Here is a 27,410-nt window from a genome sequence, read left to right on the forward strand (position 1 = left end):
GCCTATATTACAAAATGCTGGGCGTAAATGTGAGGTCTACATCTGATTTGACTTTTCTGAGATCATGGTAAATTGTATTTTTAAAAAGGGAAGGGTATTATAGAATTGGGGAGGGTGGCCCCTGTATTTATTAATAATAATTTAATAATAATTGTATTTGTATAGCACAGTGTCATACAAGGCATGTAACTCAAGGTGCTTAACAAATGGGAAAAAAAACATTGTTAGAGATAGATTTAAAAGGAGAGGTATAGAGGAGAGGCAGAAATAGCAGGAAGGCAGAGGAAGAAGAGATAGACTTACTAACACATTAAGCTTTTGTTTAACGCTTACAAAGTCTACCTTGCTTGCTTGCATCAACAGCATCATGTTTGAGAAGCTTTTTGTCATGTTTGGAAATTACATTGCCGTTCTATTTCTGTACTGTAGGGGGTGGTAAAGAAAGTGTGTGGCAAAAATACCAGGGTATGAGCTGAAGAAGTAGAGCAGTCAAGATGGCGACTTCCATATGCAGGACATTTGTAAATCTTCATCGAATATCTGCTTGCAATTTAAAGGTTGTATTTTGATGGTGTTGTCACGAGTATGTGTTTTAAAGCTGTTTTAAATTATGTAATTTCATTCATTTTCCTTGCGAGTGATTTCAGCTCAATTCACTGACATTCGGTTGTCCTGCTAAGCTCGTGTTGTACAACCTGTCAGTGTCCTCAAACGCTGTTGTTTGCAGCATGTCTTAGCAATATTAATTATTTCTTTGTAAGCATGTCATAAACGTAGTCTGAACGACAGTTATTAACAATGTAGTGGGTCCGTGACTTGCCAGTCAGCATATTACTTGTTATTTACTCTAACTAGATCAAGCAACTCTGCATTATTTTTTTAGCCTAAGCATCTGTCTTGGAACCCCAGATCTTTATGGTTGTTGTTGATTCATCTGGGCTGGAAATCATGACGGGCAAAGGTGTAGGTTTGGCTCGAAAAGTGGTGGGGACATTTCAATGTTAAATTGTCCGGGTATGCTGTTTTTGCATTATATTTGTGAAAAAGTGGTGGAGACAAGCTAGGTTTATCTCAAAAGTGGTATGGACATGTCCCCACCATCCCCCTCTAAAATTACGCCCATCATGACGGGTCTCTGCTGTATTGTCTCTTCCTCGAGTTTTAGAGTGACAGTGTGTGTGTAAAGGTGAAATAAGATGTCTTTAAAAAAAACACCCAAATACCTACTTCTAAATTATTATCTACCCTCTAAACATACTTTGGGGAGACAACAGCCAGGCTTAGTTGTTCATCTTGAAACTGTTCAGTATGAGCTAACATCACAGTGCATTGACCCTGTCAGCAGTAGATCTAACCTCACTCTCATCAGATGAATGTGGTTTCTGCCCTGTGGAGCTAAACCGAGGTTTAGTGTGGAACCAAAGCTCATACATTATCTGACGAGAGCCAGGGTAAAGTAGACCAACCACCTGGAGAGGGAAAAAAAATAACCCTGTGACTTACTAAGCTCTCAATATCTGTCTGGAAAATAGGGTCCAGAGTTCGGCACACTGCTACAGACGGGATGCGCTCTCCCCGTGGTCACCCAGATCCGTACCAAGAAGCGATACTTCATCCCTCCCAAGGCTACCGCCAGGCAGATGACGCAGAAGGAGCAGGAGAACAAGGCGCGAGCGGCAGGGCTGGTTATCGGCCAACAGTACATGGAGAGATCCATCAATATCTCCTGCACAGGTGGGATTTCATAATTGCACTTTCGCTTCCGACATAATTCGGAGCCCCAAACCGAAATTCACACAAACATAGCAAGGATAGTCAATGGGCGGCTCAGACAAAATAGAACTCGTCTCTAATGGCTAGCCGCGACATCCACGATTGTTCGCGGACCTCGGCGCCGGTGTGCGGAGTTGTATTGACAACAATGGAATCGAACTTTGGCAGAGCAGTGCTCCGCACTTTGTCGGAGCTAATGTGCGGAGGCCCTAACCTGGCTACTATTCCAAGAACAGGCTTAAGTGATAAACCTGGCAAAGTGAATCTACAGGAAGTGGTAGATCTGCTAATAGACATTCCACAGGTGTCATTTAGTTCAGAAAATGAGGATTCCAGACTCTTCTATTAGATGATTTACCACTACTTCAAGGGTGATTTAACGTGGTTAACTACAAAGCCAGGTTCTTGGAATACTCTTAAGCACTAGTGTTGTGCTGTGACTGTCGTAAAACGTACCGGGTTTGAGTCCCGGCGGGGAAACTCAACTGTCCTTCGCTACAGTCGGTAGGTTGGTTGCTGTGGCTGAATTGGTTTGCGAGTTGGCCATGTGATCGAAGGGTTGCGTGTTCAAATGGGGTCGTGAAAATATTGTCCAAAAGGGGTCCCTGCTGTAAAAAATTGGGAACCACTGTCCTAACACATCCATTATGGGGCTGAAAACAGTAACCATAGTGTTGTTTTTCTCTCTGTCTCTTCTGCTCTGTGTGCTCCAAAAAGCGGGTGTATTCGACGCATATATCCCTCCTGAGGGGGATGCACGTCTGTCCAGCCTCTCCAAGGAGGGCCTGAAGCAGAGAACAGAGCAAATCAAACAGACCGCCGCCTCCCAGTTAGCGTAAGTACATGAGAATGTGATTTATTCAAATTAGATTTTCATTCAATCTCATTTCTCTACCTTGTTTTCTCTTTATCTGTGTGTTCGACTATTTGTGTTGAGATTAATTACAAACCATGTGGTTCATAAGCAAATGCTAGTATTATTTTATCCTGTTGCCGATTGTTATATGGCTTAATGATCACCGGACCAAAATGACTTCATTTTGCGCCCTGTATTGACAAAAACGGCATTGGCTTGAAGTCATTTAACAGTGTGCTTACAAATTATTTGAGACCTCTGTGTTTGGCTCCTGCTAGCTGCTGAAGTATTGTTCTTTTCCTCATAAGGATTCGCAAAATCAAGGAACATGATACTGAATTCACATCAAAAGACTTTGCTGTGAAAGCGCAGGAGATCTTCATTGAAGCCCACGAAGCACTTACAAAGTAAGGACTTACCACCGATTCTCTCTTTTTCAGAACAGGGAAAGTACCTCTCTTTTTTGTTGTTATTTTACTTACGTTGACTAGTACTCAACGTCTGTCATTCTTGTGCTCGAAGGGCACAGCATTCGTTTCCTTAATTAAATCTGCAAATGCCTAAATTGGACAGAACTCGACTGCTTCGATATCTTTCCACAACTTCCACATCATCCACAAATCTTTTTTTCTAATTTTCTCTCTGTTTTTTCCAGCTTCAACAAGGTGAAACTCCACACCTTGGTGACAGAAAGATGTTACCCTGTAAGTGTCTGAAAGCCGCTCATGTCCCACAACTCTGTTCTCTATTTTTTCACTGCAGTGAACATTTCACTACTCAGAAAAGGTCGTCATCTTAGCCATGTGATGTTACTGAGATTCTAGCCTTGTTGATCCTCCTCCCAGTCAATGTTTATTGAAATTGAATCATAAAATGCAATGACAATGTTTTCTGAATTGTACAAGACACCTGCCAAAAGCGAGCCTATTGAAACGTATGGTGTGAAATTTGCACACACACACACACACACACACACACACACACACACACACACACATATGTTATTTAATAGAGTAATGGTGATACTGGAGATTCTATCCTCATGATTGGCCTCCTGATGCTCCTGGCAGGAAATGGTGCGTGGTAACCGCTACAAGACGCTGCGCTGGCGCTTTGTGGAGTCGCTGGAGCCGCCCAGGGTGGTGCATGCCCGCTGCCCCGACATGGTCAGCAAGGGCAACCTCTACGCCCAGGTCACCGTACGCATGCACTCCCGACAGGTGAGAGAGAGAGATCACATCCAATTACATTACATTACATTATACGTCCAGGTTACTCTACGCATTCAGTCCCGGCAAACGACAGAGATTCAATAACTAAAGTTAAAGAGAGTCCTTGCGCACAAGCTTTCAGTAATACAGGTCTGAGTGTGAGGCAGGGATACTTGCTCTTGAACTCCAATAACTTCGTTATTTAGGTACAGGGCGTTGGTTACAGGCTCTGGAGCAATATGGGGTTAGGTACCTTGCTCAAGGGCACTTCAGCCATGGATGAATGTGCTGGTAAGGGTGGGATTTGAACCTGCACCCTCTGATCTAAAACTTTAGCCGTTGCGCCATGGCTGCCCCAAATTCAACATTTAACAGCCAGAGCTCAAGAGAGTCCTTATCCACAAGCCTTCAGTAATACAGGTGCAGGTGTGAGGCAGAAAAACTTGCTCTTGAACTCAAGCTCGCTCCAAGAAATAAAAGAAGGAAGAAGAACAGTAATCAGTGTTCAATGTTTTCTAAACTTTCATCCTTGATCAAGATTCATTGGGTGGATTGTAATATGCACACTCCCTCCTCAGTCTGTGCTTGTGGTTTCGCGTTTCGCTGGAGCCCCGCCTCTGGAGAAAACAATTAAGTTTCCCCGCTATCAGCCTAGCCACAACAATTTTTGGGGAGGCTATTCTTCATTCACCATCCCGTTTACAAATGAGAAAATAAGCTTTTGTGAGATATTGAAATACAGTGCTGTTTTGGGTGACGTCATCATGAGGCCACGAGGAGGCAGGTGAGCAAGGGAGGATAGGAGTCGGCATATTGGAGTCCACCCATTGTGCATGTGTACGTGTGCGTGCACGGGTACGTGCAGTATATGCAAGGTGTGATTTTTAGGGGGGGATGGGGGGACAATCCCGTCCCCACTTCTGGTCTTGATATCGCCCCTTTTTTTACACAATTTGATCACAGTTCAATGTAATTCCATTGATATTGCTTCGATTGATATTGCTTAAATTAATCTGAAACATATCCCCCCTTCTGGTTTTCCGACAAATCGCACCCTGAGTATATGTATGCCTTTCCGTGTTAATTGTCCTTCCTGTCCTTGTCCTTCGTCAGGCGCTTGCCATCTATGACCGTTTTGGGCGTCTGATGAGCGGCGACGAGGAGGATCCCCGTGACGTGCTGGAGTACCTGGTGATCGAGAGGCACCTCGTCAACCCCTACGGCAGGTGGAGGCTCCACGGCAAGATCGTGCCGGCATGGGCACCGCCAAAGGAGCCTGTACACAAGGTAAAACACCTCAAGCCGTGGATGTGTTTCCATCTTGAACAAATGTTTAGTTGGTAACACTTGACTTGACGGCAGCGCCATACGTATGACATAAGAGTGTCATAACGTGTTTATGACTCGTCCATGACCGTGTCATGACACTGTTTTGAGAATTGTGACACTTTTATGTCGTATGTGTGACGCCGTGGATGTGTTGCCATCTTTGCACATTTAGTGTTTGTTTAATTTCATTGTAGGCAGCTGCAATTCGCACAAGTGTGTTGGATGTAACCAAAGTTATTGTTCAACATAGTAGACATTATTATCATGCACATCGTCCATACGATTGCATTGCATTTCCATAAAAAGGCATGAAGTCCAGTGTTCAACTACATTTAGTACAACCTCAGCCTTGGACGTGTCGCCGTCAACAATGGGTTTTTGAGCATTCTATGAAAAAGAATGCGTTCTATATAGTGGTGGGCCGTTATAGGCGTTAACGTGCTGCGATAATGTGAGACTCTTGTCGCGCGATAAAGAAAATATCGCACGTTAATCTATTCTCAAAATATAGGTTTGGAGTTTGGGTATGCACGTCACCAAAGCGTTTAATTGACATACGCTTTCAGACTGCACTTATCCTCTCCACCTGTTGCTTCAGCAGACCTACTAAATATGAAGTGTTTGCATGCTGAAAACATTTATCCCTCTGCCATAGGTGTTGTTTGAGTGATTTTTCATAAGTGGTAGACTAAAGAGACGTTATTGTTTGAGGTGAAGCATAGAGACATTATTGTGTGTGAGTCCCGACATAACCTAGGCTACAGTTCCTCACGCATTGGATGGAACACATAGGCTAAATAACTTCCATAAATCTTGCCTGTGCCACAATTGCAAAAGATTCCGCGTGATATGCATTTTGAAGATTGCCAAACTGAAACTGTCAATTTCTACTCTCGCTGAATGTTTAAGTTGCAATCGTGCACATTTGCGACTCAGTGAGATATTCTCATGGCAGACGGTAGCCTAATAAACCTCGCGGTTGTCGCGCTTGGGTTTTTTTTTTCTTTTTCAAACTGAATTAATTTCGATTTGTAACTCCTCTGGCATTCTGAGAACAGCTGTCAGGTTTAGGCCAAATCGCCGTGTGCCAGTGCTGTAGGTTCTAGTAGATATCCAGCCTGGCTCTGCTGAGGGCTGCTGTGCCTAGAACTACTGTGCGCAGAGCTCCTCCCTCTCTTAAAGGAGCCGCTGCTCTTTTTAACAGTCAGTGGCAGATTCTCTCTCTCTCTCTCTCTCTCTCTCTCTCTCTCTCTCTCTCTCTCTCTCTCTCTCTCTCTCTCTATCTCTCTCTCTCTCTCTCTCTCTCTATTAGAAATGCTGAATTGTTGAGGTAATTTTGTTTAAATAGCTTAAATGATAGATTTATCTGTATTTGCCTCTACAACTTATAGCGCTGTTCATTTACAAATTTCAGTATCTTATAACTTTAAATGCTTCCTAACATATTGGACACACTTTACACATATTGCAGTGATTTTTTTCATCACCAAGTATCAACATGACCAATTTTTGAAGATGAGATGGATTTTGGAAAAAAAAAAGATGAGCTCTGGTCTAATGCGCCATCTGTCTTAAGAAACCTCAAGGTTTTTTTTGCCATTATTTCGGTAGCGTGCCTATTCTGAATGAGCCATTTTGATATAGATTAATCTAGATTAATCTAGATTAATTTCATAATTACAGTGAGATTAATCTAGATTAAAAAAATTAATCTATGCCCACCCCTAGTTCTATAACAATGCAAGATTCTACTATTCCATATTGTATTGAATGACGCCCAAAATTCTATAGAACTTTCACTGCCCGAACATTCCCGTCACACCGGTGTGACGGTACACTCTTAAAGGTTAACAATAGTCGTTACGCTACAAGACAGTACTTTGCAAATCCAGTTGCACTGATGACTGATTAGAGTGAGACCTTTATATAAAACACTCAGTCAAGCCCTGTGTTGTGTTTGTCTCATTTGGGACCTATGGCTTGCCTATAAAAAGTTTACACACCTATGCTCAAATGCCAGTTTTTCTTGATGTAAAAAAAATGTCCGAAAGAGAAATAAATTCACAACTTTTCCCACCTTTTAATGAAAACTATAAACTGTACAGTGCAATTGAAAAAGGAACTGAAAGCTTTAAAGGGTAGGCATAGACATTTCAAAAACTGAAATGAACATGGTTGTATTGATATGCACACCCTTAAACTAATACCTTGTTGCAGCACCTTTTGGTTTTTATTACAGCAGTCAGTCTTTTGGGGTAGGAGTCTGCGTACAGTATATGGCAATATTAGCCCACTCTTCTTTGCAAAGCCACTCCAAATCTGGGACACGTTTCTAGAAAGCGTAGTTGCTAACTACGGTAGCTACTTTGTTGGTTGCAATGCAATTTTCCATTGGCAACTACCCAAGTTGCTAACTGCTAACAGCTACGCTTTCGAGAAATGCACCACTGACAGATTGCGAGGGCCTCTGCTGTGTACAGCCCTCTTCAGATGCAATCATGTGAATTTAAACTTTTTTTAAATTTCTATTTCCCTTTGAGTTCATGTATTAATTGCTTTGTACAGGTAATAGTTTATATTAAAGCTGGAAAAAAATGTATTGTCTTGCTGACATTTTTTACATCAGGAAAAGCTTGCATGTGAATAAGGGTGTGTAGACTTTTTGTATCCACTGTATGGAAGTGGATGGCTCACCATGTATTTGTATTGTTCACTCCATGTAAAATTAATTGTATTGTATTCATTGTATTAATTGCATTAATGGTATTTATAACGGAAATATAAAACCCAGCAGGTGTGGTTCATGCAAAATGCCGTGTATATGGTTTTAAAGTTTTGATTATGTGAATGTCGCAAGGCAGCATTTATTATATTTTTTGTGTATATAATATCAACACTAACATAAATGTCACCTCATGTTTCCGCAGACTGCCCTGATCCCCGGACCCAAGCTGAAGCCAGAGGAGGAGTATACAGAGCTCAACTACCAGATCCCCAAGCCCAAACCTGTGCAGTGGTACAAGTAGACCAGCAAGGGGCGCTGTTCACCAGGTCAAAACAGCAACATACCCAGACTGAATATCACATGCTCCCCCCTGTCCTCCAGATTTTTTTATAAATAAACATTATACATATGCGTAAAAGGCTGTATTGTATTTTATGTGTATGTTTTCTGCTTCTTCATTCATAACCCATTGTATGTGATTACTTGCCTTAATCTGTAGGGGAAAGTAAAAATCATCTATTACAAACCACTTCAGAGGGGTCAAGATATGCTAATAACTTGCTAATCACACTTAACCCTTTAGCTCCCATAACGGCCGTGAACGTCCGGCTGGATCTGTACCATAACGGCCACGGCCGGCCGGAATATTTTCATTTGAAAATACGGCTGAACGGACGTCATCATGCAGTTTTTCCAGCTTTCAAACACTTAAGCTCAATATTACAGACCCTCCTCGATATACTTTCAGTATAAAAACTATATGTTTATATTATTTTATTTTTCAGTATTTTAGATTTTATTTCGAGATGCGCCGCTTTATGCGACTTGGCAATCTGCCGTCAATTCAAATGCGGCCGTCCGAGATTGAATGGCTACAAACATAACCATTCTGTTTCTACAATCAATATACACTAAATATGAAAACTTCCAACCCTCTTCGATCTATTTTCATGGTCAACAGCACATGTTTATGACTATTTGGGCTATTTTAGATCATGTTGTTTTATTAGGCTTATGAGATGGTGTTCAACTGTGATGGGTTCTGCCATGGTCCTAAATTGCAAACACAACTGTCCAGCCGATGTCAACACGCTACATATTAAAAATGTAAACTGTCTTCGGTGTGTTTTCAGAGTCAAACCATATGTTGGTATCCAACTATCTTAGTTTCCTGGAACAACAGCGACAGCTCTGTGCAACAGGCGCATCGGAAGCGCAGCTGTAACGGAGGCTAACTAGCACAGAGTTGGCGTGTAACGTTGGTAAACCTCCCTCCGATAGCCTCATACAGTCTCGTGCCGTTGGGCCGAGAGACTAGTCTCTTGGCCCAGCGGTATCGTACTGTGTCTCCCATTGCCGAACCGTTGTAGTTGACGGAGGCTAACTAGCACAGAGTTGGCGTGGAACGTTGGTAAACCTCCCTCCGATAGCCTCATACAGTCTCGTGCCGTTGGGCCGAGAGACTAGTCTCTTGGCCCAGCGGTATCGTACTGTGTCTCCCATTGCCGAACCGTTGTAGTTGACGAGGTCGCACGTTCGATCCCCGAGGGGGGTGAACAGGTGCAAGATGACCTCCGTCACAGTGGTGCCGTGACCCGGATGGGAGTGAGGTTTAAGGGGGAGAGTGTAACGGAGGCTAACTAGCACAGAGTTGGCGTGGAACGTTGGTAAACCTCCCTCCGATAGCCTCATACAGTCTCGTGCCGTTGGGCCGAGAGACTAGTCTCTTGGCCCAGCGGTATCGTACTGTGTCTCCCATTGCCGAACCGTTGTAGTTGACGAGGTCGCACGTTCGATCCCCGAGGGGGGTGAACAGGTGCAAGATGTCCTCCGTCACACAGCGCCTACCCATTTTGCGTGCCAGCTTTGGCAAAGCAGTCAAGGACTGTTAGGTAGGCCTACTACTCCACGTTGTCCTTCATAAAAATATGCGTGAAGACGTTGAGTTGAATGCTAACTTCCAATGATAGCCTAACAACGTGGTGTTTGTAGCACTTCAATTCCGTATTACTCGGTGATGCCTGGCGCGTCTTACCTGTGCCAAATCGGGGGTGGAAACTTCCTTAGAGCTCCATTCATGTCCTGTCTGCTATCGCGGACATTTCTACGGTTATCCTTACACGTCTTTGGCATGGTTCAGTTCAAACATTATTAGCTAGTGTAGTCCATTACAGTTATCACATATAATCCATAAACCGACCGCTTGAAAACACTTCTGGGTGAACGACATTGTTGTCGTCACATGTTCATTGTTCAACTTTGACCCTGGATGGATGGATGGATGGACGGAAGGATAGATAGATAGATCGATAGGTAGATATAATAGGCCTAAATATATATATATATATAGTTAGATAGGCCTAGATAATATCGGATTTTATCACATTTTTACCATTTAATCCACATCAAAGGCACTCTATGGGAATACTGAACAATTAATTATCCATAAATGATATACCATTTCTTTTCAAGTTATTTGACATTATTTAAAATATGACCAAAATGCAACTTTTTTCTTAGAATTCTTGGTAGAATTCCGGCCTATTCAAAAAAAGTTCTGGTAGCTAAAGGGTTAAGAGATTATGCACCACAAATTGGTCTGCTTGTTCTCAAAAATTTGCAAACAACGAACCCTGTCCTTCAGATCCCCTAAAAAAAACTATATTTAATATATAGGTCTGGACATTGTAATTCATTGCCTAATTTTACAGTGCGTTTGGTTACTATATCTACAATACGTCGCTGTGGATGGTTTGCTGATAATTAGGCAATTATAATATTATGTGGAGGGTGAAGTACACACTTCATAATACCGTATTCATAACACAATTCTCAGAAAACCTAAAATGCATTAATGACAGATTACTTCGTTAAGTATACTGTACTTCACACTCATAAAAATACCACACTTTGAACATGTTCTAGCATTTTACAAGTAACAATCCCCATTTTTATATTTAATTGCTTGCATCCAGATAGATTTCTGCTACATATGTTTTAAAACATCATCGTATCAGATGTGTGATTTTTGAAGGTAAAGTGAGCAGGTCCACATGGCGGTGCAGATGGCTGGCGTCAGGACAGATGGCGTGTTGTCCACCTCAGCCAGACAGTCAGGCCACAGTGCAGGAGAACTGGGTTCACTGGCAACCCTTTTTAGGGACATGCAGGACGGTATCAAGACACTGTGGTGCCCCTGGGCACTACACCGTGAAGGTGCCCCCTTTATTAACAATATTTGTTAAAGGGACACTGTGTGAGATTTTTAGTTGTTTATTTCCAGGATTCATGCTGACCATTCACTAATGTTACCTTTTTCATGAGTACTTACCACCACCATTAAATTATAAGTATTCATTATGACTGGAAAAATTGCACTTTTCATACATGGGGATCTTCTACATGGTCCGCCATTTTGATTTTCCAAAAATAGCTATTTTTAGCTGCAAAAATGACTCTACTTGGACCATACTAGGACATATTTGTTTATTACTTAGTAAACTTTCATGTAAATATCAAATTTGGCAATAGGCAGCCCAGTTTCAATGAGCAGCATAGTTGCAGTACCTTTTTTGACCATTTCCTGCACAGTGTCCCTTTTAAGTTTGTGTCATGTAGTGCCCCCTAACTAGCCGTAAATGGTTGGTGCCCCTGCCCCTTATTATCCATATCCAGCCCTGGAGACATGGTGGGGCAGGGGGGTAAATCACTAGCAGAGATGTCTAGAAGTGCTGTTATGGATGTGATTACAACACCAGTTATATCATTTTACATAGTTGCAACCAGGGGTGAGTTTCTCAAAAGAGAAGTTGTTAGCCTGTTAGCAACTTTGGTAGTTGCCAATGGGAAAATGCATTGAAAACAGCAAAGTAGCTAATGTAGTTAGCAACTTTGGTTTTGAGAAATTCACCCCAGAGTTGTATGAAGTAAAAGAATAAGTGCAAATGTAATTGCAACACTAGTGGAATGCTACTACATGGTTTCAAGTTTGTAATATCAGACTGCTAGTGTTGTAATTGGATCTGTAAGAGTACTTCTACTTCTCCTTTATACAACTCTGGTTGCAACTATATCATGTCGTGCAACCAGTATTGTTATTGCATCCACAACAGTACTTGCACTTATACGTCTCTGATCACCAGCAACACTGATCGCCAGTGTAGCGTCACTTTGTAATTCCACGTAATTTCACTTCACTCCAACCACTACATCAGGGATGTCAAACTCAGGCCCGGGGGCCAAATATGGCCCGTGGAGCCGTTTTATTCGGCCCGCGAGATCATTTTAAATCTGTATTGCAGTTGGCCCACATGCACCATTAATGTAAAGCGTAACAAGACTTGAACAAGAAATATGGTGTGTCACAGGATGTGCAGACACATTTGAACTAACCTACATGATGGGAAAGAGTGTGTGTGAAATTTAACTATGAGTATGAAGCGCATGTACGCACAATTTTAGTCAATTTTTTAAAATAAATGTTGAGTTCGGCCCGCGACTTTGTTCCAGATTTTTGTTTTGGCCGTCAGTCAATTTGAGTTTGACACCCCTGCACTACATGATGTGTTCTGCATTACGCATTATAAGTACAGATCACATCATGATCGATGAAAACATGAGGAGCCCAAAAAGTGGAATATACAGAAATGGCAACAGACAATGCAGTTGTGAAATTGGAAAACCTCCTAGAATTTACACTGTGGCTGACAAATCCGTTCAATTATGTTATACTTATTTCACTATTATGAATTATTATTTGCTATTATTTGTGTGTGTGTGTGTGTGTGTGTGTGTGTGTGTGTGTGTGTGTGTGTGTGTGTGTGTGTGTGTGTGTGTGTGTGTGTGTGTGTGTGTGTGTGTGTGTGTGTGTGTGTGTGTGTGTACAGCATTTAACCTTGTGTGTTTCGCCTTTGGACAAAAAAAGTAGGCAGTTGACAGTTTATTGTTAGCATGAATCAAGAATCAACACTATCTCAACAATACAAAAGTGGAACACTCCCCAAGCCATCTCCACACGGATAATATCTAACTACATTCTGTGGTAAGACCGGTTGTGTCAATATGAGATACCCACGAGCTACCAAGCCATTACAACGCCCCACAGTAGCACACATACGGGTTAGGGTTGTGGTGTGTTACCAACCCTTTGGTACCTGTAGCTCATCTCGACAAAACCAGCCCATCTCAACAGAATACCGTCTTTGTGAAGTTTACACTGATGGCTTTTTTTATCTGACAAGCAAGGGGGTCATACAAAACCAGGGATTACTTACAAAATTGCTTGAAAATGAATTAAATAAATAAAAATGCCTTGTCAGCTTCATGAACACAAATCACACAAAGCAAAAAAAATAGTAAAACAGTTAGAGATTTCAGCTAAGTGTTTTGTGGGGGGAAAAGTGGCATTTTGTCGCCTCGGATGAAATAGCATGTCGAAATATAGTATCAAATTTGATATATGTTGAACTACATAAGGAATTTTTAAGAGGTTGTGTTTATTACTTCCATTTACACGTCTGCTCCTGGCATGTCAAGTGTGTCTGTCAGCTCGGAAAGTATCACATGAAAAACACATACAGTATATTCACTAGAGAGATCAAAACAACATCAAAGGGGGTATTGAGAAATGGAATAGCGCAATGCATGTGGTACACAGTACACACACACACACACACACACACACACACACACACACATCCGAAAGCACAGACAGCCTGTGTCATTCACTTACTGCCAGGGATCCGCTCGCATTTCACCAGAAAGAGTATGGCACAGATCTCAATACGCATATCAAAAAACACCAAATGGACATGGATTACATTTTTAAAAATTCTCAAGTAAGCATCCAGTGAAAAATGACATACTTTTTCATTAAAGCTATGAAAATGATTGATCGTGTTCATTCCTAATGAAAAAAAACTTTATTTTCGAATGTTTTGAAGTTTTCAAAAGATTGTGCCAGATGGTTGTATAGGTTAGTCAAACATCATGTAAGGGGGAAACGGCATTGCAGTTTGCTATCATAAACAATTTTCTGGATAATTGGCCGCATCAAAAGACAATTGCTGCTGTCATGTTTCACAGTGCTCACACAAAATCCTACCATTGAAGACACAACATAGCAATAATTCAGACCTGTCTGCAGACTTTTGAAATGGCAGGAGCATTTGGGGGGGGGGGGGAACAGATTTCACATACAGGCCCGTTCTCTCTCTCTTTTTCGTTTTCTTTCTCTTGTTGCCATGGAATCATAAAGAGATTCTTTTTCATCAGTCCTTCACTCTTGAGTTTGATGGAACTCATCTCCGTGGCTACAATCTGTTACTAAGGAGAAAATCTCTAAGTGGATAATATTGCTTTGAAAAACATGTCTATAAACAGCATCTTCAAGAGTCTACTGACACATTCTGACAAGTGAGATAGAGGATAATTAGTGTTGTTGTCTGTACATTATGTCGTCCTACGCGTGGAAATATCAAAAAAGTTAACAGTGAATCATAAGTAAGCCTTTTTTGGTTGTTGAAGTGCTGCACGAGTGTGAAAAGCAACAAACTATTTCACAAAGGAATAACATGGGTTTTATGAGGTGACGTGAAGGATGAAAAGGCTTTCGGGAACTTTGTAGAGAGCCGTTTGTCCAGTGTCCAGTGCTTGTAAGTGGTTGCACCAGGTCATCTGTACATACAATAGTCAATCATAGCTCACATCATGGCAGGCCTGAACCAAACACCCGACTTACATGAATGTTTTTTCTCATTAACTGGCCACATGGCTGGGCGAAGATGGGGGTGATGATGGGCTGTGTTGTAATAGGTTGTCATGGGTAAACAGTCAGTGATGCCTCTACAAAATCTCAATACAGCTTAAAGTCAGACAAGGAGAAGAAAAAAAAATCCTACTGCACCCAAGTCAATGAAGTTCAATTCATTGCCATCTAGTACACCCACAAAGTATTGAATGTTTCTCTCTGATGGCATGGGTTTACAGTACAGTCAGAGATTCTTTAAGTATATAGAGATATGCCAATTTAATAGGTTGCTATGGGCACCTAACATGACCAGGTTCCGGTCTGCCTAAAGGGCCGTGTCATAATACTCCTAGCATTGAATAGAACAGTCCTTAGGTCTGCCTAGGTCTGCCTAAAGGGGGATTTCTCCCCACTCCCCCTTGCAATAATAGAACCCGGAAACAATGGGCCAATGGAACCTCTCTCTCTCTACTCTCTCTGGTACAGTGCCTCTCAGGCCTTGACTAGGACCACAAAATGGCCCGGGCATTTTTGGCATAGATCAGCCTCTCACCCCCACCCCTATACAACAATTATGATGCGCCCCATCTAAATTGTGGGCTGGACTATTAGGGGAACATCAGAAACAAACAAACAAAAAAAACGAAAGCATCGGCCCCTGACGACTGTCAGCCCACAGGGATGAATACCAGATTACCAGTTCAGCCCTGGAGGAATGGTAGGGGAACACAGGGTGTCTCGGTTTTTGGCATGAGGGGACATCGTCTCAGCTGTGCAATGAGTGACACTGAGGGGATAGGAAATATGTTCCCACACTGCGGCTGTCCCCTTGCCAAATTAAATCCTGTACATTAGGTCCAAGCAGTATTTTACGGATGCTGTTTAGCTGTTTACCTGGGGTGTTTATAAATGCTGGCTGCTTGATTTTTTTAAATACTTTGACATTGCCCTGTATGCCAGATTACCAGTACAGTCCTGGTGCCTCTACAAAATGTTCAAGTGTGGCAGAGGGCGCGCTCAACTTCTAGAGTAAAATAAATAACTTTGGGTGTGCAAAAAAACAGAGTTTAAGCTGAGTCTCATTATTTATTTAATAAATACCACCATGTCCATAAACAGACACATTTCGGCTGGTTTCGGTGGTATTTAATAAATAAATAATGAAACTCAGCCCATGAGTGCAGATTGTTTCCTCTAAGCCTCTGCAAAATCTGACATCTCAAAGATCGGCCGGGAAGACAAAAGCCTCGGCCGCACATTCCGCGTCCAGGTCCTCATCCTCCTCCGGAATGTTCTCCTCCCACGTGAAGACGTCGGAGTTGTTGTCGTGTTCCGACCTCTCCGAGGCCCACGGGCACAGAGCGTCGCGGCGCTCCAATGGGGACCTACCGCCGTCCGTATCGGTCACGCTCAGGGTCGGGGACTGCACTGGTTCTTGGTCAGTGGACATTTGTGCTGCTGCTGCTGCTGCTGCTGCTGCTGTTGCAGTGTTGTCTGTGGTTGGGGTGGCGCCACCAGAGGTCCCGGCACCCTCGTCGGGTTTTGTTTCCTCCTGCCCTCCGGTCTCCCATGGACAAACGTCTGCTTTCACCACTATGCTCCCTTTTGTTGTGGGCTTCTGATCTCCGGTGGGTTCCTTCTCTGTGTCTCCAGTTTCCCATGGGCAGACATCCGCTTTAGCACTACTACCACCAGTTTCCCATGGGCACACGTCCGCTCTGGAGCTGTCTTGTCTTGGAAGGGTTTTCGGTGGTGCGCTTTCCGCTTCCCAAGGACACACGTCCGCTTTAGTGCTACCTTGTTTCTGAAGGGTCTTCTGTGGTGCGCTTTCTGTTTCCCAAGGGCACACGTCCGCTTTCATGCTACCTTGTGTCTGAAGGGTCTTCTGTGGTGCGCTTTCCGTTTCCCAAGGGCAGACGTTCGCTTTCGTGCTATCTTGCTTTGGAATTGGCTTTGGCACGCTTTCCGTTTCCCAAGGACACACGCTAGCTCTGGCACTTTCAGGTTCAGGTTCCTGTGTCTCCCATGGGCAGACGCTCCCTTTGCCACCTTCACCACCGCTGTACTGTTTGTGGAGCGACGAGACCCGACCTTTAGAGGTGTCTTGTCTGGATAGTCTCCTCTTAACTGTCCCGGTAGGTGGTGGCTCTGCGCCTTCCGTGTCCCACGGGCAAACATCCGCCGATCCAGGAGGGGGCGCTGGAGGGTGCACAGGAGGTGGCGCAGGGAAGTCCCACGGGCACGCCTCCGCTGTGGATGACGCTTGTCTGGACAAACTAATGGTAGCCTGAACTGATGTTATTGTCTTCTTCAGTGACCCCGCCGCAGCCTTCTGTGGAGCCGGCGCAACAGCAGCGGGACCTGCGTCTTCTGTCTCCCAGGGGCAGACGTTGCCACGAGCGCCGTTGTCTTGCGCTTGCGGCAGGTCTGCCTTCTTGTCGATGGAGTCCAGACTCGAGTGCACCACAGCTGTCTGCTTTGACAGTGGAGGTTTGGGGCTGTCCGCCTCCCAGGGGCAGATGTTGAGCTTGCCCGGATCGAGCTCCTGTGGGAAATCCCACGGGCAGGACTCCGCCGTGCTTGTCGTCTGCTTTGTCAGCTGTGAGGTTTTCTTCAGGGAACTCTTCAACGGTAGTTTTTTCACTTCTCCACCTCCTGCAGCGGCAGCGGCTGGCGCGTCGCTCTCCCATGGGCACACGTTTGACCGAGCGCCATCTTGCGCTGCAGCTGGTTCCTCTTCCCAGGGGCATATGTTAATCGACACGGTCGACTGCCTCCTGGGTGGCGCTGGCGATCTGCCCATCTGCTGGGCCATTGGTGTTGGCGATGGTGCCCCCTTGACGTAAATCACCCTTTCGGCTGGTTTGCCCGGCAACACAGCACCACTCACGGTGAGGGAATCCTTCCTAGTCGTAGGCACGGCAGCGTCGGGTGCATCCCAAGGACATACGGACACGTTGGCCTCTGGCTGTGGCGCGTCCCACGGACACACGTCAGGATTACCGCCGCTTCCGTCTTGCGGCTGTGGTGTTTCCCAGGGACAAACATCGGCCGCACTGTGCCTTATCACTATGCTTCGTTGCCTGGGCGGGACTTGCAGGGTGGCCCCTGACGATGAAGCTGTGGACAGCTGCCGTGGTGGAGGGGCTGGTCTGACTCGGCCGCCGGCCTCTGAACCGACACTCTTTAAACTACCTTTAGGCGCGAGTACGTTCACGTACACGTTTTCAGGGGGTTTGCCCGCAAGGTCCGAGTCTGACTCCCAGGGGCAGACCATAACTTCAGGGTTTGTTTTTCGTATGGGGCTCCTGTCTCCCGAGTCGGTGGAGGGTAGCCTGACGGCAGTTTGCTTCACGAGAGCGGGTTTCAAATCTACCGTCGTCATGCTCCTCTTCTGCAGCTGAGGGGTCTTCTTCTGCACCTCCCCAGACCCCACGGACACTGTGGAGGTGAGCTTGGCTTTGTCGCCCGTCAGGCTCTTGGCGTGGAGGAGGCTTCTGGTCGCCGCGCGGAACGAGAACACTCTGAGGTCCTTGGGCTTGCCCGATGCGGAGGGTGACACCGGAGCACTGGCGGAGATGGGAGCCTTTAGCCTGGCCGAGTCGCCGTCCGAGTCCGCGCTGTCCACACTCTTTTGCTTTTGAGCCGAAGGCAGCGTGTCAGCATTGGCCCACGGGCAGATGATCAAATTGGGCTGTACAGGGGACTGCAACGGGGACTGCCCTGGGGACTGCCCTTGCTCCTCGACAGATGCGGCTCTTTCTCCTCCTCCACCTCCTCCTCCTCCTCCACCTCCACCTCCTCCTCCTCCTCCTCCTTCGTCGGATATGGCGATCGTCACGTGCTTCTTACTGGGTCGCCTCTCCTCCTCCACGTCCCACGGGCACACCTCTGTCTTGTCGAAGGACTCGGACTGCAGGGCGCTGGTGGTCTGCTCCTTGATGCTGCCCATGTGCCTCAGCACCGGGGAGGCGGCGGCGCTGCTCTGCTGCGAGGAGGCCGCCGCCTCCTCCATCATGTGGTAGTAGTCCGTGCTGGTCACCACGGCGCTCAGAGACTTCTGGTGGCGCGTCATGTCCTCGGGCGGCTGCAGGAAGTTCTTGTCCAACGCCAGGTTTTGGGCGCTCAGCGACTTGCAGACCGGCGGCGGCCCCGCGTCCAGAGACTCCGGCTGCGACTGCTGGGAGATCTGGGAGTAGTGTGAGTGTTGCGAGTGCTGCGAGTACTGTGAGGCCCTCTTGTCCACCAGGATGGGGGTCAGGGAGCCGGCGAAGGACGGCGTCCTGGAGGGAGGGTTGGCGGAGTGGCTCGGGGACTTGGGGGTCATGTTCGGGGAGCGGTCGGTGATGTAGGTCACGATGCTGGGCCTCTTGCTGGAGAACATGCTCGGCGACGGGGAGTGCGTGCCGCCGCCCTTGTCGTCCCGGCTCGGCTGCCGCGACAGGTGTTTCATGATGGAGCGGCCGATGCCGAGGCGAGAGCTGCGCTTCTTGGAGATGTGGGGGTTGTTGTTCGACATGACCTTGCCCTTGTGGACCTCCAGTTGCGAGTAGAGTTTTTTCAGCTCGTCCTGGTTACAGAGGGAGAAGCAGAAAAAAAGGAGTTGGAAGAAACAACAGTGAGATGGAGTGAATTGATATTTGTGCATGTTTACAATTCAGCGGTGAAGACTAAAGCTTTAGAAAGTACTGTACAGTTGTAGATAAACCTGACACTGACTAGGGACTAAGGACTATTCGTAAGGACTGAGGAGGAGTTTCTACCATCACACCATGTACAAGTACCAGGCACTTTACTTGTACAGGCACACTGTAATGCCTGACACATGGGCTTTAAGACATAGCTTGTTATAAATTTACTGTTAGCAGAATAGCAATGACCAGGTCGTGATGTGTTACTAAAGACTGTGTGTAATAAAGTTTACCTTCACCTTGACCTTGGCAAAACTGTGCACATTATGATGCTACAAAGATGGAGGCAAAGAGAGTTGAGTAGAGTAAGATGATTCAAGTCCATGTTTTTTTCTGGATCCATATGATGTCATGCAAACGCCCCTTTAGGGGACCTGCGGTTAGGAGACCTTTGGAGGCATTAGGTTGAGAATAAATGGAGTTCCCTTGGCACTGCAGATGGCGGTAGCGCAACTCTTATGCAAGCCACAGAAAGAGAAGAAGAAGGAGGTGACAACCAGGGGGTCAGGATTTGGCAGGTTAGCTTCGCCGATTAGCAAGGCACTTCCTCGACGCCATTTTCACAAATTCGCTCATTTCAGATACCAATTCGCTCATGATGATTGGTGGGTGCTCGAGTTTAGTGTTGGGCACACAGACCTATATAGGTCTATGGTTGGGCACCTTATAATACCTCCATGCATCCAATGCCATCTTCCATATAGCTTTCTGGTCAACCTTACCTCAGTCAGTAACGTGGCATGTAATTGGCTGAGTAAACTGGTCTCAGAAATGAGCTCCATGAAACTCCATTTTGGAAGCTGAAAAATTCGTTCAATTTTGGCTGAATTCACTAGCCTAGCATTTCCCATTGAAATGAATGAGGGCGGGACTTGCTCACTGTCTCCAGGTCTTATACTATCTCCATGGGGACAACGGCCCCTTAGGAGATCAAAGCACACCGTTTTGCATATGGGTGGTGGGCGGAGTGAATCATCTTAATCCACTAAGAAAATCTTTGATGGAGGAGAGAGTTTACCCGTATGTCCTCAGGCTCAACGCTGCGATCGCTCCAGGCAGAGTTGATGCTGTTGTTCAGGTAGGTGCGCCGTAGGTCCACCTCGTCCTCATACACCTCAGCGGCAATCGTGTCTCGCCCTGGGCGCCTGGACACTTGTAGGAACTACAATACAACACACACACACACACACAAATACACACACACACAAGCTATGTTGACATTTAATTCAGAATTGACTCAATTTAATTCTGAATAAAGCTTAATTCCACTTTGAAAACGTCCAGTAAACACTTCACAATTCGGAATTAAATGAAAGTTCAATGTAAACTATTAAATTTGGAAATATTAATTCGGAATTAAATACGTCACGTAAACATGGCCATTATGGCATACAATCAGGGCCATTTCTATGCAATCTACAGGTACCTGTAGGTACCTGACCGCTGCTGTTTTTGGTAAACTTTGAAGATTATTGGACCGTGGCATCCAACAATACAACAACTGACTCTGAGACTGCAGCTCAATTCAAGAAACTGAAAATAATAGAGTAATGTTTGTTCCTAAAAAAAGAATGAGAATGAGATTTGCAGTCAGGAAGGCGTGAATCACCTCTTCTGAAGGTAGTATCGCTAGGTAGGCTATTTTGTTTTTCTATGAGGTAGTAGGCCTACTACTAACGGCACATGCGTTTTAATCAGCCTACCTTTGGAACGAACAGCAGTCCAAGTGTGACAGTGACAGTGGCGTGTGTGTGAGTAAACACGAGCAGAAGTACCCAGTCTGGATGAAGGCTGGAATTGGCAAATCTGTGGGGGTACAGAAGGAAATAATTGTGAACAGGGGTGGGTCAAAAAAAGAAAGAAGGTCCGCACACTGTTGCTGCTCCCAGTTTATTCAACACAACGTTTCAACCAGTCCGGTCTTCATCAGGTAAAGGTGTGAGTCTCAGGGGTGGGTCTCTCCAAAGCGTAGTTGTTCGCCAGTTAGCAACTTGGGTAGATGCCAATGGGAAATTGCATTGCAAACAACAAAGTAGCTAATGTAGTTCACAACAATGGTTTTGAGAAACGCACCCCAGCTCAGGTGCTGGTTATCCTGGCAGCATTTCATTCAGAGTCTACTCTTCACGCAGAATATGTTAAAATGGTGATATATAAGCTAATGCTCAGCCTGGTATGTGATACAAAAAAATCATGACTCAAGTTTTTCTGCAATTGCCTGGGCTTGGACTGCAAGACGAATATCACATCCCCTTACAAGCAAAATATGTAATTGATTGACCAACTTGAGACACAAAATAATTTGCCTTCTATACGGTAGACCCACATGTTGTCACTCAAGTTAGTTCAGATATTGTTTGCATCATAGGTGTGAACAGATAGAGATATGGTGGTGCTATAGTCCGGCAGCCAAAAGCCAAATATCAGCCGAACCCAGTTTCGTCTGATAAAGTTTCATATTGATATCTGCAAGTTAAAAAAAAAATACCCTATTCACCTACAGTGTCTCGCCTTATTTGTGGGATTGCTGTTATGAAAGGGTTAATTATTACCCCATATTGGGTTTGTTTCAATAAGGGCAGTGTTAAGGCAGTCCAATGTGAATGTTTTTCAGGTAATATAAGCAATATGGTACATTTTGTAACATTATTCACAGTAATATTAGGTGTCTTTAGTTTTTTGTCATAATTTGCATTTATGGGACAATAAAGGCTCAAAATCTGAAAATGCTCAAGTGATATCACCGGGCATCGTCTGAAATCTTGAAGACTTGCCTAAAATCTATCAGATAAAGCAAAAAAAAGAACTTTATCAAAGAAATCTGGGTTCAACCCCACGGCTCCCGGACTACTAAAGCACCTGCCCCTTTGCTCTACTGGACAAAAAAGTGCCCTCTTTGAAACTTCTTTCATGAAAGTTTATCACAGTTTTCTGTGGTCCATGTTGACATGATAATCTACAAATGCTTCATGATCAAAAGCATGTGACAATAATGCCCAGACATAAGATATAGCCTCTGTAGCCTGATAAGGCAACTGCCAAGATGCCCACGCTGCTGCTGCACTTTCGCAATCCGTCATCTTGGCCCAAACCTATCCCCCTACCATGGCACATGATCTGTGATATTCGTGAACAGTTCATTGGCCCGTGCCATGCCTCAAACCCTGGCGACTCTGGCGACTTAAAGGGGTATGCCACTATTTTGGGCTTAATACAGTTCAAATCGTTGGCCAGGGTTTATAAAGGTGTTAAAGTGTCTTATTTTTCATGTCTTAAAGCAAGACAACGGCTTACAAGTTAAAAGAGGGAGTATGTAGCTAAGCTAGTGAAAGTCAATGCATCACTGTAGCATGTAGCATGCTACACGGATGCATTGACTTTCACTAGCTTAGCGACATGCTCCCTCTTTTAACTTGTCTTAAAGCAAGACAACGGCTTACATGAAAAATAAGACACTTTACCACCTTTATAAACCCCGGCCAACGATTTTAACTGTATTAAGCCCCAAAATAGTGGCATACCCCTTTAATTCCGGCCTGAGGTCATTTGCCAATCCTTCCTAATCTCTCTATCTCTCTCTCTCTGTCCTCACTTGTTTCCTATCTCACTTGTTTCTCACTGTCCTGTCACAAATAAAGGCATAAAACCCCCCAAAATCTATCTTTTAAAAAAATCCATTCACGTACCGTAGGAGGTGGAACAGGCAGGACAGCGCCATCTCGTTGTGGATGGCGATGCTCATGTAGCGAGGCTCGTGGAAGGCTGAGGGCACCGGCCTCGCAGCACTGCACAGGAACAGGCCCCAGCACAGGAACAGACGCTCAGCTGAGAGGAGAAGAAACAGAAAGAGAGAAAAGAGAGAAAGAAAGAGAGACAAACAGAGGGGTTTGAATATCTGCAGGTTGGTGTGAGATATACAATTCCAGCTCTACCAGCCTCACCGCACTGCAAAGGAAAAAAGACCCCAGCAGAGGAACAGGTCACAGGAGAGGAACAACTACTCAGATAGTACAGTGTCCTGTGTCACAAAAAAGGCTCCAGCTGGAATTTAATGTTTTTTGTTTTTTTTAATTGCTTGTACAGCTGTTAAATAACAAGAATTTTTTTTTCTTCGAATTTTCATCATCCATCTTTGTTGTTTTTTCATATTTTGTTTGAAGATTTTTAAATGATTTTTACATGAGTGATACTGTGAGACAGCTGGTAGACTACCCGAGTGCTAGGGCAGTGATTGGTTGGTTAAAGCAAGTGATTAATTGAGCTAGATACCATCTCCTCTTTCTGGCAGAACTTATCGCCTTACAGCATCCATTTCCACAATGAAAACCGACTTCTGTGAGGTTGGCCATTAGCCAGGTCCTGACCATCCCATAATACTACCATTTCATTTCGTATTCATGGTCTGGAGGTTGTTTGGTCTGCTGCGATTGCAGGAAGCGGGAAGGAAATTTCCATGAAAATCTGGTTAAGTTGTTGAACAAACATATCTGACATGTAGGCCTATCTTTGGCGATACGTAGGACCATTCAACAGATACCGTATGTCTGACAGAACATCCTACCATAGGATAAAATTACAATGTAGGACCGTTTGTCAGAACACCGGCCAAATCCTACCGGTCAACATCGCTCCACAGAAAACAGTTACCAGACGTAGGACAGGACCTGTTGGAGTCTGTATATGTCATGTGCAGTGATGTGTGCACCAGATTTGAAATGTCGATAAAATACATTTAAAAATCAAATTATATTAATTATGTAGATATGTAGCAACACACTTCAACTATTGTCCTTGTATAGTGTGTCAGAGTTTACTAGCAGTTTTCATGTTGTCATCATAACCCTGCTTTGTTTCCTTTGGTCTTTCACTCAGTCACTCACCGAAGGCCATCATGTAATCCCAGCGGTCGATGTCGCACTGGCTAAACTTCTGGCCGGCCGAGGTGACTGAGGTGACCAGCAGGGGGACGTCGCGGTCCCAGTTCTGCAGCACGCCGGCGGTCCAGGCACACAGGAACCAGCTGACCACGGCCACCATCACGCCCAGCAGCCGCAGCAGGCTAGTACTGGACATGTAGGGGATCCGCTGGGCCGTACGCGACAGGAACACCTTCAGGACCCTGGGAGCGAGAGAGAGAGAGAGAGAGAGAGAGAGAGAGAGAGAGGGAGAGAGAGAGAGAGTATAGTGTCCATTAGTTCTGCTATGTGACGTGAGGAACACCTTCAGGACTTTGCATGGGGGATGGAGGGGGGAGAGAGAGAGAGAGAGAGATGATGATGATGATGATGATGATGATGATGATGATGATTGTCATGAGCACCAGCTTTCATTCCACACAACCTAGCTAGAAGTTCACAAACTAACACCAAAACCCCAGAGGAAATAGAGGACATTTTTCCTGAGGCAACGTCCTTTTCACATTTTATTTATGCCAGGAAGGCTGGTGAACAGTGTTGGGCCTTGCCCCCCTTAGTTGTAGCCTAACAGACATTCCGCTTTGTTCTGCTGGTTGCCAGTCCACTGACCAGGGCTTGACACTGGCACCTGCCAACCGGCCAAATGCTGGTAAAACTTGGCTGTGGCTAGTAATACTTTCAGTGTCACTAGCCAATTTGGCTGGCAGTTTATTCTTTGGTATGGCATACACATCATAGTAGGCTATAATCTGTTATTTGCCCCTTGTGTATCAATTGTTTGCATTCAAGTTCAAGAAAAAGCCCAGTAACTTAGTTTCTGTTTGCTTGATATACTTCCATGTAGAAAGCTGTACACTCATCTTGCTTTAGCACCTCATCTTTTTAGGTTAGACGTACACTTATCATAATAAAGAAAGAAAAAAAAACAATATAAAATCTGTGGCTAAATGGAATACCTGAATGGCTAGTGACTTGGGAAAACCACGAGCCACAGTGGCCGGTGGGTGGAAAAGTTAATGTCAAGCCCTGCCACTGACCTGTACATCTTGAGGGTCAGCGTGCCGTAGACGATGGTGTAGCCCAGCAGCCGGACCCAGCGCAGCAGGATGCAGCGGAAGGGACTGGGCCGGAAGAACAGGATGAACACCTGAGGACAACGGAGGAGAGACGGAGATGGAGAAAAAGGTGACCTCAGGAAAGTGTGAATAGAGCGTCTCATATGCACATTCATAATGGGTGAAGTGTGAGGAAAAAACAGAGAAATGGAGGAGAAAAGGTGACTTCAGGAAAGTGTGAGAATAGACCGTCTCATATGTACATTCGTAATAGGTGAGGTGTGAGGAAAAAACAGAGAAATGGAGGAGAAAAGGTGACTTCAGGAAAGTGTGAGAATAGACCGTCTCATATGTACATTCGTAATAGGTGAGGTGTGAGGAAAAAACAGAGAAATGGAGGAGAAAAGGTGACTTCAGGAAAGTGTGAGAATAGACCGTCTCATATGTACATTCGTAATAGGTGAGGTGTGAGGAAAAAACAGAGAAATGGAGGAGAAAAGGTGACTTCAGGAAAGTGTGTGAATAAACCGTCTCATACGCACATTCATAATGGGTGAAGTGTGAGGAAAGAAACTATGTACAGTAGATACAGTAGTACATAGTGCTGCTGACTGTATGAATGTAATGCAGAGAGTAGGACCTACACTGCTAGTGCTGAAGTTGACTCTCTAAGTGTTCAATTAACTCAACTCAACTAACTTAAGCGGAAGCGACTGGGCCTGAAGAACAGGATGAACACGTGAGGACAACGGAGAAGTGAATAGTGTGTGAATAGTGTGATGTGATGGAGTGACCATCACAAGGGTTGTGAGTGTGTTCTGACTAACATGCCAACAAGCCTGGCTCTTTGGTATAGCGGTCAGAGCCCCAGTTTACTACTCCAGAAGGTCTGGGTTCGAGTCCCAGCTGGGCAACTCTACTCCCCTTCGCTACACGTGAAAAGTTTGTGAATATACTGTCTCTTACATTCATAATGGTGAAGGTGAAGTGTGAGGAGACAACAGAGAAACAGAGGAGAAAGGGTGACTTCATGAAAGTGTGTGAGGAGGCTGTCTCAGACTCAGAGCTGAATCCATAGTTGGCCAAACTGTCTTATAAACGGCTCTGGGCTGTCTCATATGCACATTCATAATAGGTGAAGTGTGAGGAAAGGAATTGTATATAGTATATAGTATATAATATATTCAGCTGTCACTACCTACTCTGTGTTGAATTAACACTGCAAAATTCACTTTGTACACATGAAAGTGAGAGAAAGACAGACAGACAGACAAACAGAGACAGGCAAACATTACAGGCAGACAAACAGACAGACAGACAGACGGACAGAGAACTAACTAAAAAACATTCACTATCATGATGTTTTTAATTCTGAAATAGTTCTTCAAGTCGAGTTTAGTTTGATCTTCTTTTAATGCCGAATTAAGAGGTGTTTACATGACGTTTTCAAACATAGCAACTGTCCCACATACACAGGAGTATATGGATGAGAGGCTGTGTTGAAATGGCATGTTTGTAGCAGAGTGAGAGCGAGGGAATGAAATACAGAGTACAAGGGAACACAGAGTTCCAGATCACATTGGCGCCATATCAAAATGTGTGTGTGTGTGTGTGTGTGTGTGTGTGTGTGTGTGTGTGTGTGTGTGTGTGTGTGTGTGTGTGTGTGTGTGTGTGTGTGTGTGTGTGTGTGTGTGTGTGTGTGTGTGTGTGTGTGTGTGTGTGTGCGTGCGCGCGCTCCTCTGTAAGTGTGCACATTTCCCTGTGTGCTTGTGTGTGTGTGTGTGTGTGTGTGTGTGTGTGTGTGTGTGTGTGTGTGTGTGTGTGTGTGTGTGTGTGTGTGTGTGTGTGTGTGTGTGTGTGTGTGTGTGTGTGTGTGTGTGTGTGTGTGTGTGTGTGAAAGGTGGCCTCGCTCCCCTGTGGATAGTCTGGGCGAGATGAGACACATTGCCGCCACCTGTGCCCTTTCACAGCTGGCCCCACGCCAGACACTGAGAGGCTCGCTACGCCACTTTTCTCTACTCTACCGTACTCAGGGCCGGATTAATGCACTGGCTAGATATGGCTGCAGCCTAGGGGCCCCCACCTGCCAGGGCCCAGGGGGCCAGT

General features: G+C 44.9%; 2 protein-coding genes across 2 annotated transcripts in view; one reads left to right on the plus strand and one right to left on the minus strand.

Annotated features, from left to right (window-relative positions):
- The first annotated feature begins 447 nt into the window (after positions 1-447).
- mrpl45 (mitochondrial ribosomal protein L45) lies at positions 448-8,288 on the plus strand. The gene is made up of 8 exons (XM_063198743.1): positions 448-557; positions 1,533-1,734; positions 2,491-2,608; positions 2,938-3,036; positions 3,285-3,333; positions 3,700-3,849; positions 4,954-5,127; positions 8,097-8,288. Exons 1-8 carry the CDS (start codon positions 495-497, stop codon positions 8,193-8,195), a joined length of 954 nt encoding a protein of 317 aa, XP_063054813.1. The 5' UTR covers positions 448-494; the 3' UTR covers positions 8,196-8,288.
- Positions 8,289-15,734: 7,446 nt separating this feature from the next.
- The window catches only part of gpr179 (G protein-coupled receptor 179), a 440,981-nt gene continuing 429,305 nt past the window's right edge, over positions 15,735-27,410 (minus strand). The window contains exons 8-14 of the mRNA XM_063207936.1: positions 25,287-25,396; positions 24,214-24,452; positions 23,020-23,158; positions 21,037-21,139; positions 20,352-20,495; positions 18,470-19,212; positions 15,735-18,394 (exon numbers count right to left, since the gene is read on the minus strand). Coding sequence (XP_063064006.1) covers positions 15,862-18,394; positions 18,470-19,212; positions 20,352-20,495; positions 21,037-21,139; positions 23,020-23,158; positions 24,214-24,452; positions 25,287-25,396 — 4,011 coding nt within the window. The 3' untranslated portion in view covers positions 15,735-15,861. The remainder of the gene's footprint in view (positions 18,395-18,469; positions 19,213-20,351; positions 20,496-21,036; positions 21,140-23,019; positions 23,159-24,213; positions 24,453-25,286; positions 25,397-27,410) is intronic.

The sequence above is a fragment of the Engraulis encrasicolus genome, chromosome 1 (assembly GCF_034702125.1).
Source record: "Engraulis encrasicolus isolate BLACKSEA-1 chromosome 1, IST_EnEncr_1.0, whole genome shotgun sequence".
In the NCBI taxonomy this organism is placed as follows: domain Eukaryota; kingdom Metazoa; phylum Chordata; class Actinopteri; order Clupeiformes; family Engraulidae; genus Engraulis; species Engraulis encrasicolus.